This window comes from Mustela putorius, unplaced genomic scaffold (assembly GCF_011764305.1).
Source record: "Mustela putorius furo isolate JIRA1106 unplaced genomic scaffold, ASM1176430v1.1 tig00003962_pilon_pilon_pilon, whole genome shotgun sequence".
Taxonomy (NCBI): Eukaryota; Metazoa; Chordata; class Mammalia; order Carnivora; family Mustelidae; genus Mustela; species Mustela putorius.
This window is the reverse complement of record NW_025422106.1, coordinates 14,325,966-14,341,842: the sequence shown is the minus strand read 5'-3', so window position 1 is coordinate 14,341,842 and position 15,877 is coordinate 14,325,966. Positions and strand designations below refer to the sequence as shown.

Sequence of the window (15,877 nt, the reverse complement as noted above, 5' to 3'; positions counted from 1 at the left end):
TGAGAAAAAGCATTTGATAATATTAGAATCACAAGAGATACTGATAAATGATGTCATCCTGGGTGCATTCTCTAATCCTCAAAATAACACAAATACATAAGATGAGCAAAAGTCTCCTAAATTCCATCACAACTGACAATTGTCTAACTTCTAATAAATTCTTCTAGCACATACAGAACTGCCATGCTGTGCAGTTCTCTTGGACCTATTATTATAACTTTCAGTCACATTCATATTAACTTGCAAATTGGGAGTTTGAGATATGAGCCACATGTTAAATGTTCAGAAGAAAACATGAAAACGAAAGTTAAAGGATGTATTTTAAAAGAAAACTAAATAAGATAACTTGATTTTACAAAACAACATATCACAATTATATAAAGTCACCAATGACTATAACCATCTGGTTCTCTCCATCATCAAGCATATGCTAAATACCTATTTGAACTTAAAACAATGCAAAGTAGCGTAAAAAAAACAGCATTTAAAAAAAATGCAAAATGCAAAGTGATCAAAAAAAAAAGAGATTCCTCCTCAAGAAACTTAAAATCAGGGGCGCCTGGGTGGCTCAGAGGGTTGAGCCTCTGCCTTTGGTTCAGGTCATGGGGATCTCAGAGTCCTGGGATGGAGCCCTGCATTGGGCTCTCTGCTCAGCGGGGAGCCTGCTTCCCCAGCTCGCTCGCACGCTCTCTCTCTCTCTCTCTCTGCCTGCCTCTCTGCCTACTTATGATCTCTGTCAAATAAATACATAAAAATCTTAAAAAAAAAAAAAACTTTAAATCAAGTGGGGAGATTAAATTAATACACATTAAAAAAATTAACACATAAAACAATACCATATATATGCAAAAATATTCAAATACCAAGGATACAAACTAAGAGTCATAGGAATTCAAAGGAGATAAGTGCTCTATAGTCCAGGAATGCTCCAGAGAAGATCTAGGCAAAATCCAGAAGTCCAGGGGCGCCTGGGTGGCTCAGTGGTTAAGCAGCTGCCTTCGGCTCAGGTCATGATCTCAGGTTCCTGGGATCGAGCCCCGCATCAGGCTCTCTGCTCAGTAGGGAGCCTGCTTCCTCCTCTCTCTCTGCGTGCCTCTCTACCTGCTTGTGATCTCTCTCTGTCAAATAAATAAATAAAATCTTAAAAAAAAAAAAAAAATCCAGAAGTCCAGAAAGATGAGTGAAATCAAATGAAAATGAACACTTTATAATCTAGCTTCATATTGCCCACTCAATACCTTGTACAATATAAAAGTATCAGAATAGATGAAGGTAGAGGAATAAGTCACTCCACATAAGAGAAATCACAGAAATATGAAATGAAGCAAACCATCTGGCCCACAGTTAAGAGATTAAAAAATTTTAAGTAGAGGGGCACCTAGGTGGCTTAGTCAGTTAAGCACCGGACTCTTGATTTTGGCTCAGGCCATGATCTCAGGGTTGTAAGATCAAGCCCCACATCAGGCTCTGTGCTGGCCATGGGCTTGCTTGGGATTCTCATTCATATTCTCTCTCTCTCTCCCCCCACCCCCTTCTCCACTCACACCCCCCTCAGGCACCTATGTGCACTCTTCCTCTTAAAAAAATAAAATAAGTAGAAGTACATATTAAATTACGTATATTATTTGAAAAAAGTTCCAAAATTGCATGGAATTCTGCCATGATTTTATCATGTCTTTCAATTCACACCAATAAGTATTTGCTATTTATGAAAAATTTGAGTGTTTCAAAACCAATCAAGTCAAGACTCACTTGCAAAATGTCGGTACTAAATTTAATCAAAGTTGCTAATTATAACAAATTACAAATCTATAAGTCATTGCCTATAAGACTGTGTTTCCTTTTTCCTTCATACTTTCTACTCGGTGCTTCATGGATTCAGGTAAATTTAGTTTAGGGCCAGCAGGTATTCCTTTTACCCAAATTTTAAATGTTTATATTCCTGGAACATTTGAAATATTATATAAGTGTCATGAAACAATGATAATTTATCCTGTAAAAATACAATTTACCAGATTATTACTATTAATTCTATTCTGTCAGCTTTCTATCTATTCAAAGAGCACTAAGTTGTCCCATTCATTCAATCAACATTTTAATAAGCCCTACTAATTACCTTCTAGGCCGCAGAGTTATTCTCAAGATTTCAGAACTCACTTAAAGTAGATAGGCAATTAAACTAGCAGCTATAATGCAGCAAGATAACCACTATGATAAAAGTGTGTGACAGCAGAAAGGGGGAGGCAAAGTAGGAGTGATATCAGGGAAGACTACTTAGAGGACCTGATGCCTGGGCTTAGTTTTGATGGATGAGGATCCAGTGAGGCAGACAGTTCAGGGATCAGGACACATGTCAATTCATCAATAAGCATGTATTTCATGTCAGCCACTACACCCCCTTCTGAAAAAAAAATAATACACTTGGGGCGCCTGGGTGGCTCAGTCATTAAGCATCTGCCTTCAGCTCAGGTCATGATCCCAGGATCCGGGGATCAAGCCCTGCATCAGGGCCTGCTTCTCCCTCTCCTACTCCCCCTGCTTGTGTTCCCTCTCCCACTGTGTCTCTCTCTGTCAAATAAATAAAATCTTTTAAAAAAATAAAAAAAAAATAAGGGGCACCTGGGTGGCTCAGTGGGTTCAACCCTCTGTCTTTGGCTTGGGACATGATCCTGAGATCCAACCCCGCATCAGGCTCTCTGCTCAGCGGGGGGCCTGCTTTACCGTCTCTCTCTCTCTCTCTGCCTGCCTCTCTGCCTACATGTGATCTGTCAAATAAATAAATAAAATCTTTAAAAAATAATAATAGGGGCACCTGGGTGGCTCAGTGGGTTAAAGCCTCTGCCTTCGGCTCAGGTCATGATCCTAGGGTCCTGGGATCGAGCCCCACATCGGGCTCTCTGCTCGGCAGGGACCCTGCTTCCTCACCTCTCTCTCTCTGCCTGCCTCTCTGCCCACTTGTGATCTCTGTCTGTCAAATAAATTTTTAAAAATTAAAAAATAATAAAATTTAAAAATTAAAAAAATAACACACTTGCCCTAATTTCAAGACACTAGTAATCTTTTCAGGACCTTACTTGATAAAAGAAAAGGCTTAAAATTTGGTCTTAAAAATGATTTCACATCTCATTTTTTAAAAAATGATTTCACCAAGCACACACAAAGTAAATATTCTACGATTTTATTTATACAGGATTTATTATTTATATTACTAGGTGAAACTAATCTATAAGGACAGAAGTCCAAACAGTGGTTACCTCTGAAGGGCAGTATCAACCTGGAGAGGGTAAGAGAAAGCCTACTGGAGTGATGGAAATGTTCTCTATCTTGGTTTTGCATGGTGGTTGCTTGGGTATATAGCTAAAGTTTCATCAAGCTATATAGCAACATTTGTGCACTTTAGTGAATGTAAGTAATAAAGGAAGGTATTTCAAGGATCTGGGAAGCAGCATTTCAAAGGCACAGACTGTTCAGGCAGAAGCCAAATCAGAGAAACTACCAGGGTTTCCCAACACTAAAGACTGACTTCAAACTACAGGGTGTTGGGTGCTTTCCACTGATGAGCATTTGAATAAAATGAAGACATGTATTTCAGAAAGGTTATTCTGGTGGATATATAAAGAATGGATTGAGAAGGCAGGAGACCAGTAATAGTCCAAAAAAACAGGTGAAGGCCTTTTCTAAGGCAATGACTTTAAAGATGGAGAAGAAACAAAAGATAATAAGGTAGCATCAAAGGGATACTGTGATAGATTAAATGTGAACAGAAAAAAGAAGAGCCTCAAATGATAACCAAGTTTCTGGCTTAGGCCTGTGGGTAAATCACATATAGGCACATCATACTGCTTATACAATATATAAGCAGATCTGTAGAAAAATAAGTTGCATTTAGTTTGGGACTCTATTGAAATATTAAAAAATATGCTCCACTCAAAGTGAAACATTTTTCTAGAACATGTTATTTATTGCCAAGTGTTCACTCAGTTGATATCCTATTTCTTTCATTATTTAAATATATTTGCTTGGCGGGCACCTGGGTGGTTCAGTCAGTTAAATATATTTGCTTGGCAATCTTCTGTCAACTTCAATTTATATTTATGTGGTACCAGTGATGTGACAATAAAAAAATGCTTCTACCGGGCACCTGGGTGGCTCAGTGGGTTAAGCTGCTGCCTTCGGCTCGGGTCATGATCTCAGGGTCCTGGGATCGAGTCCCGTATCGGGCTCTCTGCTCAGTAGGGAGCCTACTTCTCTCTCTCTCTCTCTCTGCCTGCCTATCCATCTGCTTGTGATATCTGTCTGTCAAATAAATAAATAAAATCTTTAAAAAAAAAATGCTTCCACCATTGATTACTCTTTACTATACCTCTAAACCTATAAAGAAGCAGCAATTTCTTGTCCTTCCGTAATTAGCTATAAAGAGGTATTCTTATCTCAGCATCTCTCACAAAGAATAACTTCTTTTTTTTTAATACTTTATTTATTTATTTGACAGACAGATCACAATTAGGCAGAGAGGCAGACTGAGAGAGAAAGGAGGAAGCAGACTCCCCGCTGAGCAGAGAGCCCGATGCAGGACTCGATCCCAGGACCCTGGGATCATGACCCTAGCCGAAGGCAACAGCTAAACCCACTGAGCCACCCAGGCGCCCCACAAAGAATAACTTCTGATCTATAAAACTCCACACAGTGAAAGATTTCATTTATGGATGCTTGCATAAACTAAAGAATCTCTGAACCAAATTTATTAATCGAACAACTGTTCTAATCCCACCACAGCTTCCTACCACAGCTGCTCACCAATGGATTCCAAAACCAACTTTAAAACAGAGCCAAAGATGACACAATAACATTTTAATACAACTAACAATTTTTAAAGGCAAAAGATGCATTTAAATATATGTACATACATAGAAAAATATGAGTTTAAGCTTCAATGCATATACCCATGAGTATACGAACGTTTATCAAGAATAAAGTTTTCTCTAAAAGTTTAATCTGTATTGAGTATTGTATTGAGTAGCTAATATAAGGCAAACAACATGCAGTTGCTAGAAACACAGCAGTGAACAAAACAGACATGCCCCCGCCCTCATGGAATTTTACAGCCTAATGGCACATGGATCAGGAAAACTGCATTCTAAAGCAAGATTTCTAACCAATCATGCGAGGAATAAATTTAGTTTCTACCTCAGTTTCTAACCGACCATGCAAGGAATCTGCCCTAAGGCTTATATTAAGACCCACATGACTAGAGATCAAGTATAAGAATTACTAAAAAGGAACTTTCAAATAACTTGGTAAAAAACATGGAGAGCCTCTTGGAAACTGAGCAGAACAGAGATAGAAGAATTAAAGTAAGAAAGTACCAGCTCAAGAATAAAGGTCTTAAAGCTTTACCTCCCATGCACCCTTCTTCAGGAAGCTACCAGAGGATGAATTCCATCAAAGTAACACCATAAGTCAAGAAAGGAAACAAGGAATAAAGAAAACAAGAGAGCCAACACAGAACAGTGAAGGAAACCTTCAGGATAATGGTGAAATAAGGACAATAGGTACAGACTGGAGCAGGCCAAAAGGCTCCAAGATAATTTTCCAATATAATGAACTGAGTGAACATCTGATGTACATTAACATATGGACAGATTTTGGGTGCATGAGTGGCTTAGTCGGTTAAGCAGCTGCTTCAGCTCAGGTCATGATCCCAGGATCCTGGGACTGAGCCCCATGCTGGGCTTCCTGCTCAGAGGGAGCTTGCTTCTCCCTCTCCTCCCCCTACTCATGCTCTCTCACACTACTTCTATCTTTCCCTCAAATAAAATCTCTCTTTAAAAAAAAAAAAAAAAATACACATATGGATAGATTTAACAAATGGACTGGAACTTTTGGGGTTGAATTACAGTAAATAGAAACCAAGCAAATAAAATAGGAGGCAATTATTGCAGGAAATATTTAGGAGAAAATCAAGTATACAGGAAAAGGAAAAGTAATCCTAGTAACTGCTTAGCTGTGAAAAGCATTTATAAAGACCTAAATTATGTAAACACTGAAAAATAACCAAAATTTTAAAATACATATATCAGGGCACCTGGGTGGCTCAGCCAGTTCAGTATCTGCCTTTGGCTCAGGTTATGATCCCAGAGCCCGAGGAAGGAGTCCTGCATTGGACTCCTTTTTCAGCGGGGATCCTGCTTCTCCCTCTGCTGCTTCCCCTGTTTGTGTTTGTGTTCTCTCTCTCTCTGACAAATAAGTAATAAAATCTTAACACACACACGCACGCATACACACACCAAGATGAGGAAATGGGACTATAGAAAGATCATGTGTGTGTATTTGGAGGACAGGCAGCAGTGAAATTAAGAGCTAAATCCTAATCTTTAATAGTAGGATGCAATTAAATAGTCCTTAAATGGAAAAAAAAAATATCACCATAAATATATTATTTGGAGATATAATGTAAAGACCAAATTAATAAATTTAAAATATTAAAAGTATTGGATAGTTAAGCAGAGGAAAACTGGCAAGGGAGAGAGGAAAACAGTACTACTCTTTTCCTAACAAACTCTGTAGAACCACTCGATTCTGAAGTATGCACATATATCACTGTCATAAAAGTCTTTTAAAACTAAAAGACTAAGAAAAGAAGGTGGGAGGGAGGAACACTAGCCATGGAAATATAAGACAAAAAGAACCTTGGGCCCTCCCAAAAAAGTAAAATTTTATTTATTTATTCTTTAGTGGGCTCTATGCCCAATGTGGGGCTCGAGCTCAGGACCTCAAGTTCAAAAGTCACATGTTCTACCAATTGAATCATCCAGGCACCCCTAAAATTCATTTTTAAATCACCTGGACTACTTAGAACCACTGAGAGCACTCTATGTTGATGTGAATTTTATTCTCAGCTTCCAAAGTAACACTGTACAACATTTTAAGCAAAAAAGTTTGTAACTCTAACCTTGCATTTGGCAGTAGACACTACTTGTCATCACAGATGAAAAGCACATGAAAGTCACTGTGTAAATATAAATCATTTCATAGGCAAAATTATTAAATATTATATTGTACCAAAAGACATTCTCAAGTGTTCATGAACATAATACTTAATGCCATACTAGTCTCTTAATGTCTACTCAGGAATTTAATTAGCTATCTAAACTTCAATATCTGAACAGACAAAATTACATACTATACTTAAGGCTCTTACATTTTTAACTATCATTCAGAACATATAGTACAGTTTTTTAAGTTGATTAAAGGAAAAGAAATCTTGGGATCAATACATCGCTTAGTTTACTCAGTCCCTATCAGTACTCGATCCTTCACCTCCAACCATACAAACATTATGCAATTCTCCACATCTTCTAACATTTATATATTTATACCTTCACACAGCCATCCAATATTTACTTAGCACTTAAAATATACCCAGCACTGCATCTATCCTGGCAGTGGAGATTCACCCTCATGTCTGACAATAAACATGTTAATTACATATTATGATAAAGACTTTGAATGAACCATACAGAACAGTACAACACTGACAGCCCACAGTGTATAAGATAATAAGAGAAGGCCTCACTGAGGCCATCAGAGCTCATACTTTAGGTATGACGAATGAGCCAGACCTGTGAAAATCTGAAGGCAGCCTTTCCAGGCTGAGAGGAAAGGAGTAACAGGATCTGATTTTAATTTCAGGACTACACTGGCTGCTGTGTGAAACCAGAAAAGCACGGCAAAGTAGCTTAGCAAGAGATGATGGCAGCTGGGACTAGAGTAGTTGCAGGGAAGATGAAGAGAAGTAAAAAGACTGGACGGGATACCAAATTAACAGGACTAGATGACAGACTCAAACTGGGGATAAGATAGGTCAGATGGTGAAAGAAGTGGAAAAACTGAGGATGTCCAGAGACTCTCGGTTTTAGCAACTGATACAATAATGGTACCATTTACTATGGTGGAAAAAAGACCAGGGGAGGACTTTGACAGAAGGATCCTTTTCCTAACAGATCTCTTTAGAGTCTTTCATGAGTCATTAGAAAAACCTTAAATAAAAGCCTTTTCCCTCAAGGGCTACAATACCGAAACAATCTAACTTCTTTATGGAAATGAAAGAGAAGCTGGAAAATTTCTCTGTAAAACTTCATTTTTTTTTTTTTTAGATTTTATTTATTTATTTGACAGAGAGAGAGAGAGAGAGAGTTCAAGCAGGGGGAACAACAGGCAGAGAAAGAGGGAGAAGCAGGTCCCCTGCTGAGCAGAGAGCCCACAAAGGGCTCCATCCCAGGACACCAAGATAAGGAGCTGAGCCCGAGGCAGACGTGTAACTGACTAAGCCACCCATGTGTCCCTGTAAAACTTCGCTTTAGCACAGTTTCCTTTTAATGCAGTCCAGTATCAAGGACTCCAAGAACCATGTTATAGCAAGGTCTTGATGTATCAATTTTTCTGATTCTTGTTTACAAGACAGTGATAAACTTGAGATTTCCCTGAGATAAAAAGAGCCTTATGTTGGGGCACCTGGGTGGCTCAGTGGGGTAAACCTCTGCCTTTGGCTCAGGTCATGATCTCAGGGTCCTAGGATTGAGCCCGGGATTGGGGCTCTCTGCCTGCCTCTAACCTACTTGTGATCTCTCTCTCTCTCTGTCAAATAAACAAATAAAATCTTAAAAAAAAAAAAAATCCTTATGTTAACACTAAATCCATAATACTGAAGGGTATTAAAAGAACGCCTTCATCTTTGAATAGACAGGTCTTCTAATAGATAGATCTCTGATTTTAACAGTAAATCTAAAACTACTAGTTTTATCAGGCTTTTGTCAGTAATTAACTATGCACCTTTGACTTCCAAGAGATCTTTATTATTAGATAAGAGCAACAAGAAATAATAGCATACAGAAAGAGGCGGCATGGCTCAATTTATTTATTTTTTTAAAAGTAGATTTTGGGGTGCCTGAGTGGCTCATGGCTCAGTTGGTTAAGCAACTCTCTCTCTTTTTTTTTTTTCTTAAGATTTTATTTATTTATTTGACAGAGACCACAAGTAGGCAGAGAAGCAGAGGAGGAAGCAGGCTCCCCACCAGGCAGAGAGCCTCATGTGGGGCTCGATCCCAGGACCCTGGGATCATGCAACTTTCTTCAGCTCAGGTCATGATCCCAGGATCCTAGAATTGAGCTGTGCATCAGACTCCCTGATCAGTGGGGAACCTGCTTCTCCCTCTCCCTCTGCTGCTCTGCCTGCTTGTGCTCTCTCACTCTGTCAAATAAATAATAAAATCTTAAAAAAAAAAAAAGTAGATTTTGAGGGCACTTGGGTGGCTCAGTCGTTGGGCATCTGCCATCAGCTTGGGTCATGATCCCAGGGTCCTGGGATCAAGGCCCACACGGGCTCCCTGCTCAGCAAGAAGTCTGCTTCTTGCTCTCCCTCTCCCCTTGCTCTCGCTGTCTCTGACAAATAAATAAATAAAATCTTAAAAGTAAATAAAATAAAATAAAAGCAGATATCGAGGGACACCTGGGAGGCTCAGTTGGTTAAGCATCTGCCTTTAGCACAGGTCATGATCCCAGAGTCCTGGGATGAAGTCCTGCATCAGGCTCCTTGCTCTGTGGGGAGCCTGCTTCTCCTTTGGCCAGCTTCTCCCCTTGCTTGTGCTCTTTTTCTCTCTCTGTCAAATAAATAAATAAAATCTTTAAAAGCAGATTCTGCTTATTTATTTATTTAAGTAATCTACACCCAACGTGGGCTTCAAACTCACAACCCCAAGATCAAGAAGCACTGCTATTAGGACTGAGCTAGCCAGGTACCCTTAGATTGGCTCAATTTAAACACATTTATCATGAAGCCCAAAGGGTAAAAGCTGAACCATAAACAACCCCTGATTAGAGAAGCCATGCTTTCTGGATATGGTATGAACATTACCCAGTTCTACTGAAGTCTTCTCAGTACCATTACCAGACCATCAACCATTTAATTGGAGTACAGGTGACATGCAATATATTAAATTTTATATGTTTTGACAACTATACACGTTACAAAATACTCACCATGATTGGGATAGTTAGCATCTGCCACCATACAAAGCTATTACAATATTATTGACTATATTCTCTGTGCTGTACTTTCCATCCATATGACTTAATTATTTTATAACTGGAGTTTGTACCTCTTAATCTCCTTCACCTAGTTCACCCATTCCCCCACCCTTCTCCTCTCTGGCAACCACTAATTTGTTCTCTATATTTATGAGCCTGTTGCTCTTTGTTGCTGTTGGTTTATTCATTTGTTTTGTTTTTTTAGGTTCCATGTAAATGATATCATATTGTATTTACCTTTATCTGATTTGTTTCATTTAGCAAAATTCCCTCTAGTCTCCGTGTTGTCCCAAATCAAACCACAAACTTTTAATTCATAAATAAAATCCCTCCACCTCTGCAGCTACTTGACCTCAAAGCTTCTAATCCAGCTCTCAGCATTAACCTCTAGTACTTCATATCCAAAAACGGATTTCCTACAGTCACAGAAAGAATAATAATCACTTCTCTAACTTTTCCTGGGACCCACCATATAATCAAGTGCCAAAAATCTTCTCCTTCTCCTAAGAAAACACCTAGCAATTGTTTGGTCACCACATTCCCAACTCTCCGTACTTAATACATCTTTCTGGAAACAACCCTGAATGCTGTCACTGTGAGGTCTCCCTAACCACGCACAAAGACAAACAATGAACAAGAAAACACAAACAACAGCTGTTCAGTTTGGTAAATGGGGAGGTCATTAACCATGAAGTGATGTCACCTCATTCCGCTCATCCTCCCCAAATCCAGGGTTCATTGGTGTATTTATCTCCTCTTTGTCATGGACACTTTACATGGAGTGTTGAACTGAGGATTCTGAAGAATAGCGCCTGTGTAATTACTTAGGTGACTACATATAAGTAGACTAACTTAAAGCTGTCCTATTTTTCTCCTTTACATATAATAACAGCTCGTTAGGTATACTTGCAAATGGCTTAACCTAAACCTATAATTCCACCCTAATGCAAGAGAGCTCACTGGTAAATCTAATAAATTCAGACAAAGGCAAATAAGTGCTTTAATAAGAGAGAACAGTGCATCCCAGAAGGTAACAAGTGTGAAATTAAATTTTCAGTTATACAATGATATATTATGCTAAACCAACTAGCATCACATCATAGGCAGTATAATATCAGGGAAATTTTAATATTAATATTATGAAAATTGGTGAATAAAATCTTGGTTGGGGAGTTAATGTTTTAGAGCATATGAGGGCTGGTGAATAATAAGCAAAATGCAAAGTACTGGAATCTTCAACTATTACAAAATTATTCCACTAGCAAAGACAACAACCTTTAAGTGATGAAGAAATTAAATTCTTTAACATACAATTATTGAACACATACTACGAAATGCATAGTGTTGGGTACTTTCAGGCCAATACACCAGCACACACTCTACATCCCTATAGCACTTTCTTCTAAAGCACTGTAGTATTCAGCGTACTATATGTTAATCATTCATAAATAATATGAACTACTTTTTGAAAATACTGTCCATATCAAATATACACAAAATAGAACTTTAAAAAGACGTTTACTATTTCATTCCCACTAACCAGACTATATGCTCCTAGAGAGGGTCTCAGTCGTCTTTGTTTCTTCAGTGCCTAAGTCACAGGCGGCGCTCAGTAAAAATTTGCTGAATGAATGAGCAATGGAGCTCTCAAAAAACGTGAAACCACAGCATAATTTCTGACATGATATATTTCATCACCCAACCACTTAGTCTAATATAAGTGCCAAATTCCTCTTAAAGGGATTAGAGAAAATTCACCCACTTTATTAACACAGTTTAAAAGCTAAGGACAATTTTAATTCAGCCAATTCTTGGGGCGGAGAGGGGGGAAGCCTTATAATTCTGTTTCCAGAATGATGAAAAGGAGAGAGGAGCAGGAAGAAAGAATAAAGAAGTGGAGATGTTTTTTTAAGGTTTCTTGGAGTTCCGAAATACTCTAAACTGCAATTCATCTTTCATTCAATGTTTTTTCTAATGCTATGTTCCAAACATTTAGAATATATTTTTAGGAATACACTAGCCACAAACTCAGATGCAAGAGGAAGTGAAGAGAAGAACATAGCTACTACATTCTCAGTACCCATGAAATATAGTAGATACAATTCAGAACATACAGGCAATCTAAACAACGGTCAAGCCTTCAAGGAACAGCCTATTTGTGTTCTATTCAAGACTAGATAGAGGCCAAAAATAAAAGCTACCACGAATACATCTACCTTAAAAAGATGTTTAAAAATTTTTAAGGTATGCTTTCAGAAAACTATGAATGTTTATATAACTGACATACAGTCTAGCTAAAACAGCAGGCTAAACCAATCTTCCTAATTTCTAGAGCTTCTGTAATGCAAATGAGAAGTCAGGGCCTTCACTTAGGTCCAGTGAGCCTTATCTATCATTAACATAACACTCCATTCCCAAGGCCCCATTTTAGAAGATAAACTGCCTGCAATTCCATGTTTGTTTGCAGCAATATACAGTTGGCTCTTTTTTAAATACTACCTAACTATGGTTAGGCATTATTTAATGCTCAATAATTTTAACTAAAGCCAAGCGGGTAGGTATTTCAGTAGCTTATCAAGCTTGCTTTGTATGTGTATTGTGATTCATGAAACCTATAGTATATTGTCCAATCCTCCCCCTACCTCCACCCCCAATTACCTTACAAGGAAGACTTTAAGGACAGAGGTTTCCACACCTATTTAGATTCTTCACGTGCCCCTCAAAGTTCCCAAACCATTTTTTAGCTCTATCAAAAGCTTTAAAAATTCTTACTATAATCTTAGTAAAAGAAATTCTGTAGTAGGAGCGCTTGGGTGGCTCAGTTGGCTAAGCCTCTGCCTTTTTGGCTCAGGCCATGATCCCAGGGTCCAAGCGATGGAGCCCCAAGTCAGACTCCCTGCTCCCAAGGACATCTGCTTCTCCCTCTCCCTCTGCCCCTTCCCCATCTCGTGCTCTCTCGCAGTCTAATAAATAAAATCTGAAAAAAAAAATAGGAAAGAAGTTCTACAATAAAACCTAACACTTGGGGCGCCTGGGTGGCTTAGTCAGTTAAGCATCTGTCTCCAGCTTGGGTCATGATCTGAGTCCTGCTCAGTGTGGAGTCTGCTTCTCCCTCTCCCTCTCTGCCTCTAACCCTCCCCACCCCCACTCATATGCATGCTCTCTCAATAAATAAATAAATATATTTAAAAATAAAGTCTAACATTCCCTACAGTAAACAGTATGTTCAAAAGAATTATCACTTTTTTAAAAAGCTCCTGGTTTACATTTAGAAATGCTATTAACATGCTTCTCTCTTTTGCTTTTCTTTTCCTCTGAAGCAAAACTAATAAAACATAAATTTATACAAACGATAGTTTTAAAAGGTTTTAACAAATACCTTTGCTACCTTTTCAAATATTCATTTTAAAATTCAACAGGCAAACACTTCATAATAAACTGAACACATACCTTCAATCAAATCAGTTTAAAATGCACCAACTAGGGACGCCTGGGTGGCTCAGTTGTTAAGCAGCTGCCTTCGGCTCAGGTCATGATCCCAGCGTCCTGGGATCGAGTCCCGCATCGGGCTCCTTGCTCAGCGGGGAGCCTGCTTCTCCCTCTGCCTCTGCCTGCCATTCTTTCTGCCTTGCTCGCTCTCTCCCCACCCTCTCTCTGATAAATAAATAAAATCTTTAAAAAAAAATAAAATAAAATGCACCAACTATTCACTTATATTTACAAAGGTACTAAAATCTTAAGTTTGATATGAGAGTAAGCAAGGTAGAGCTTAATAAAAGTTGAATTTTAGAATCCCTTTAATGTCAACTACATTACCCTCAAAGTTAAGAAACTGAACACTTCTGAACCATAAAGCTATACACCAGTTTGACTGATGTCCTCTTTCATGCCATGTAAGCCATTGCCTAACTGAGGCCAGACCTGTCAGGCTCAACAGCATCCCGGAAATGACTAGCCTACTAGAGCTGGAAACACATCAAGAATTTGGAATATTTCTCATATTGAGAAAAAACTTCAAGGGAGATTGTCCATTAAGAACAATCATTACAGTGTTCGGTAGAAAAAAGAAAGAAGAAGCATATTTTTGTTATTCTGGCCAGGTCACAATGAATACACCTAAATTCTGTATCTATTTTCCATGGTGTCCCTCTGCATTTATCTTTTTTCCCACATACGGACAGAGTTAACTACTAAATCCTCACTTTGAATGCCTGTCTTTTAGTCCAATTTTTATTTTGTATCCTTAGCTACTGACACCATCACCTGAAGCATGGCTGGTTTCTTGATTTAGAAACCTGTTAACAATAATGCCAAGCATCCAACCTGCTTAAATGTTTCACTTCTTACCAAGAATAGCCATTAAATGTCGAAAATATACAAGCATACACACACACACACCACACACACACAACTCAATTCCCAGTCATGAAAAATTAAGTCACATTCCGACCATAAACTGTGCAATAGACACTTCCAGTTAGCGTGTGCTTTAGTGATCACGGACAGCTGTATCAAGAGTAAGTGGTAGGGGGTTGGGGCTGTTAACAACACACTGCATCAGAGCCAATAAGCGGCAGGCTAGGACTGGCAGCAAGGCCGGTCTCTAAAGGGAGCTATAACACAATATCAGAATGCTGGATTTCCGAATGCCATTTTGCGAGGAGGAGGGGGTGAGAACTGGGGATCAAGTGCAATGTAAGGCTCTGGCCAACGTCTAAGGACATGAAACCTAAGACAAGGTCTTGTGGCAACACCAGCTGCCCAGTCTCATCTCACCTCAAATACCACTTAATTTCAGGTCCTTCTCATCCAAGTCAGTCGCTCAAAGGGTGAGGGGGTGGCAGGAGTGGGTGATGATAGCCCCCCTAGAGACTGGCAAAGGCCCCTCGGAAAAGGCGGAGACTCCACAATTGGAAGGGGCTTCCAGCGGCAAAAAGAGAAGGCTTTGCAGCTGCCTCCCCTCTCCCTTCCAACCAAGGCTGTTGGGTACGAGCTTAGAATGTTGTCGGGTTTTATGAAGGAGTGATATGAGAAAATGGCAGTAAAGGATGAGAGGGGCTGGAAGGGCTGGTGCCACCCAAGAAAGGGGAGAGAGGACTTCCCTGGACACATCCAGGATAACAACGCCACCAAACAGCACGGGCATTTCCCTTCCAGCACCAGATACCCCTCTCTCAGGGAAAGCTGCTCCCCTTTCCATACGGTCCCAATTCCCAAACACTGCTCCCACCCGACCCTTCTCCCCAGTAATATTCCCCATCGCTGGCCTTCTTTCCCTTCCGCCTCTGGCACCCCACGCCCTCAACCTCTCCTCCCCTTCCCCGGTCACCCACCCCCGGGACAGCCCGTCGCTGGCCTCCCCCGCAGCTCGCCCAGACCCCTCCCCCCTCACCTCTCCTCAGCGCCTCCTCGTAGCTGAGGAATCCGATCCGTGACTCCTTGGCGCCCATGCTCCCCTCATCCCCTCGGCCGGGGGTCGGAGCCTGATCTCGCCCCCACCCCCCTCCCGCCCACGACTCGGCGTCCCTGGGTGACGGTGTCCGCGTCCCCCAGCCCCCTCCTCCCCCCACACTAACAAGTGAGGCTTCTGCCCCGGCAGCTCCTCCCGGCCGCCGCCACCGCCTCCATGCCGAATCACGTGACCGGCTCCCACCCCGCCCCCTTCCCCTCCCTCCTACTCCGCCCTTCTCCTCTCTCCTCCCTTCCCTTTCCTCCTCACGCCCTCTTCCCTCCCCCCTCCCCCCTCCCACCGGCCCCGCCGAGGGTCACCTGACCCGAGGCCGGGGATTGT

General features: G+C 40.3%; 1 protein-coding gene across 3 annotated transcripts in view; it reads right to left on the bottom strand.

Annotated features, from left to right (window-relative positions):
* The window catches only part of USP32 (ubiquitin specific peptidase 32), a 238,765-nt gene that overhangs the window by 202,394 nt on the left and 20,494 nt on the right, over positions 1-15,877 (bottom strand). The window contains exon 1 of one of the 3 annotated variants that reach the window (XM_004747234.3): positions 15,479-15,746. The exons of the other annotated variants lie outside the window; for them this stretch is intronic. Within the exon in view, the coding sequence (XP_004747291.1) occupies positions 15,479-15,536 (58 nt within the window). The 5' untranslated portion in view covers positions 15,537-15,746. Of the gene's footprint in view, positions 1-15,478; positions 15,747-15,877 lie in introns of those variants that run through there. 3 annotated transcript variants of the gene reach the window in all.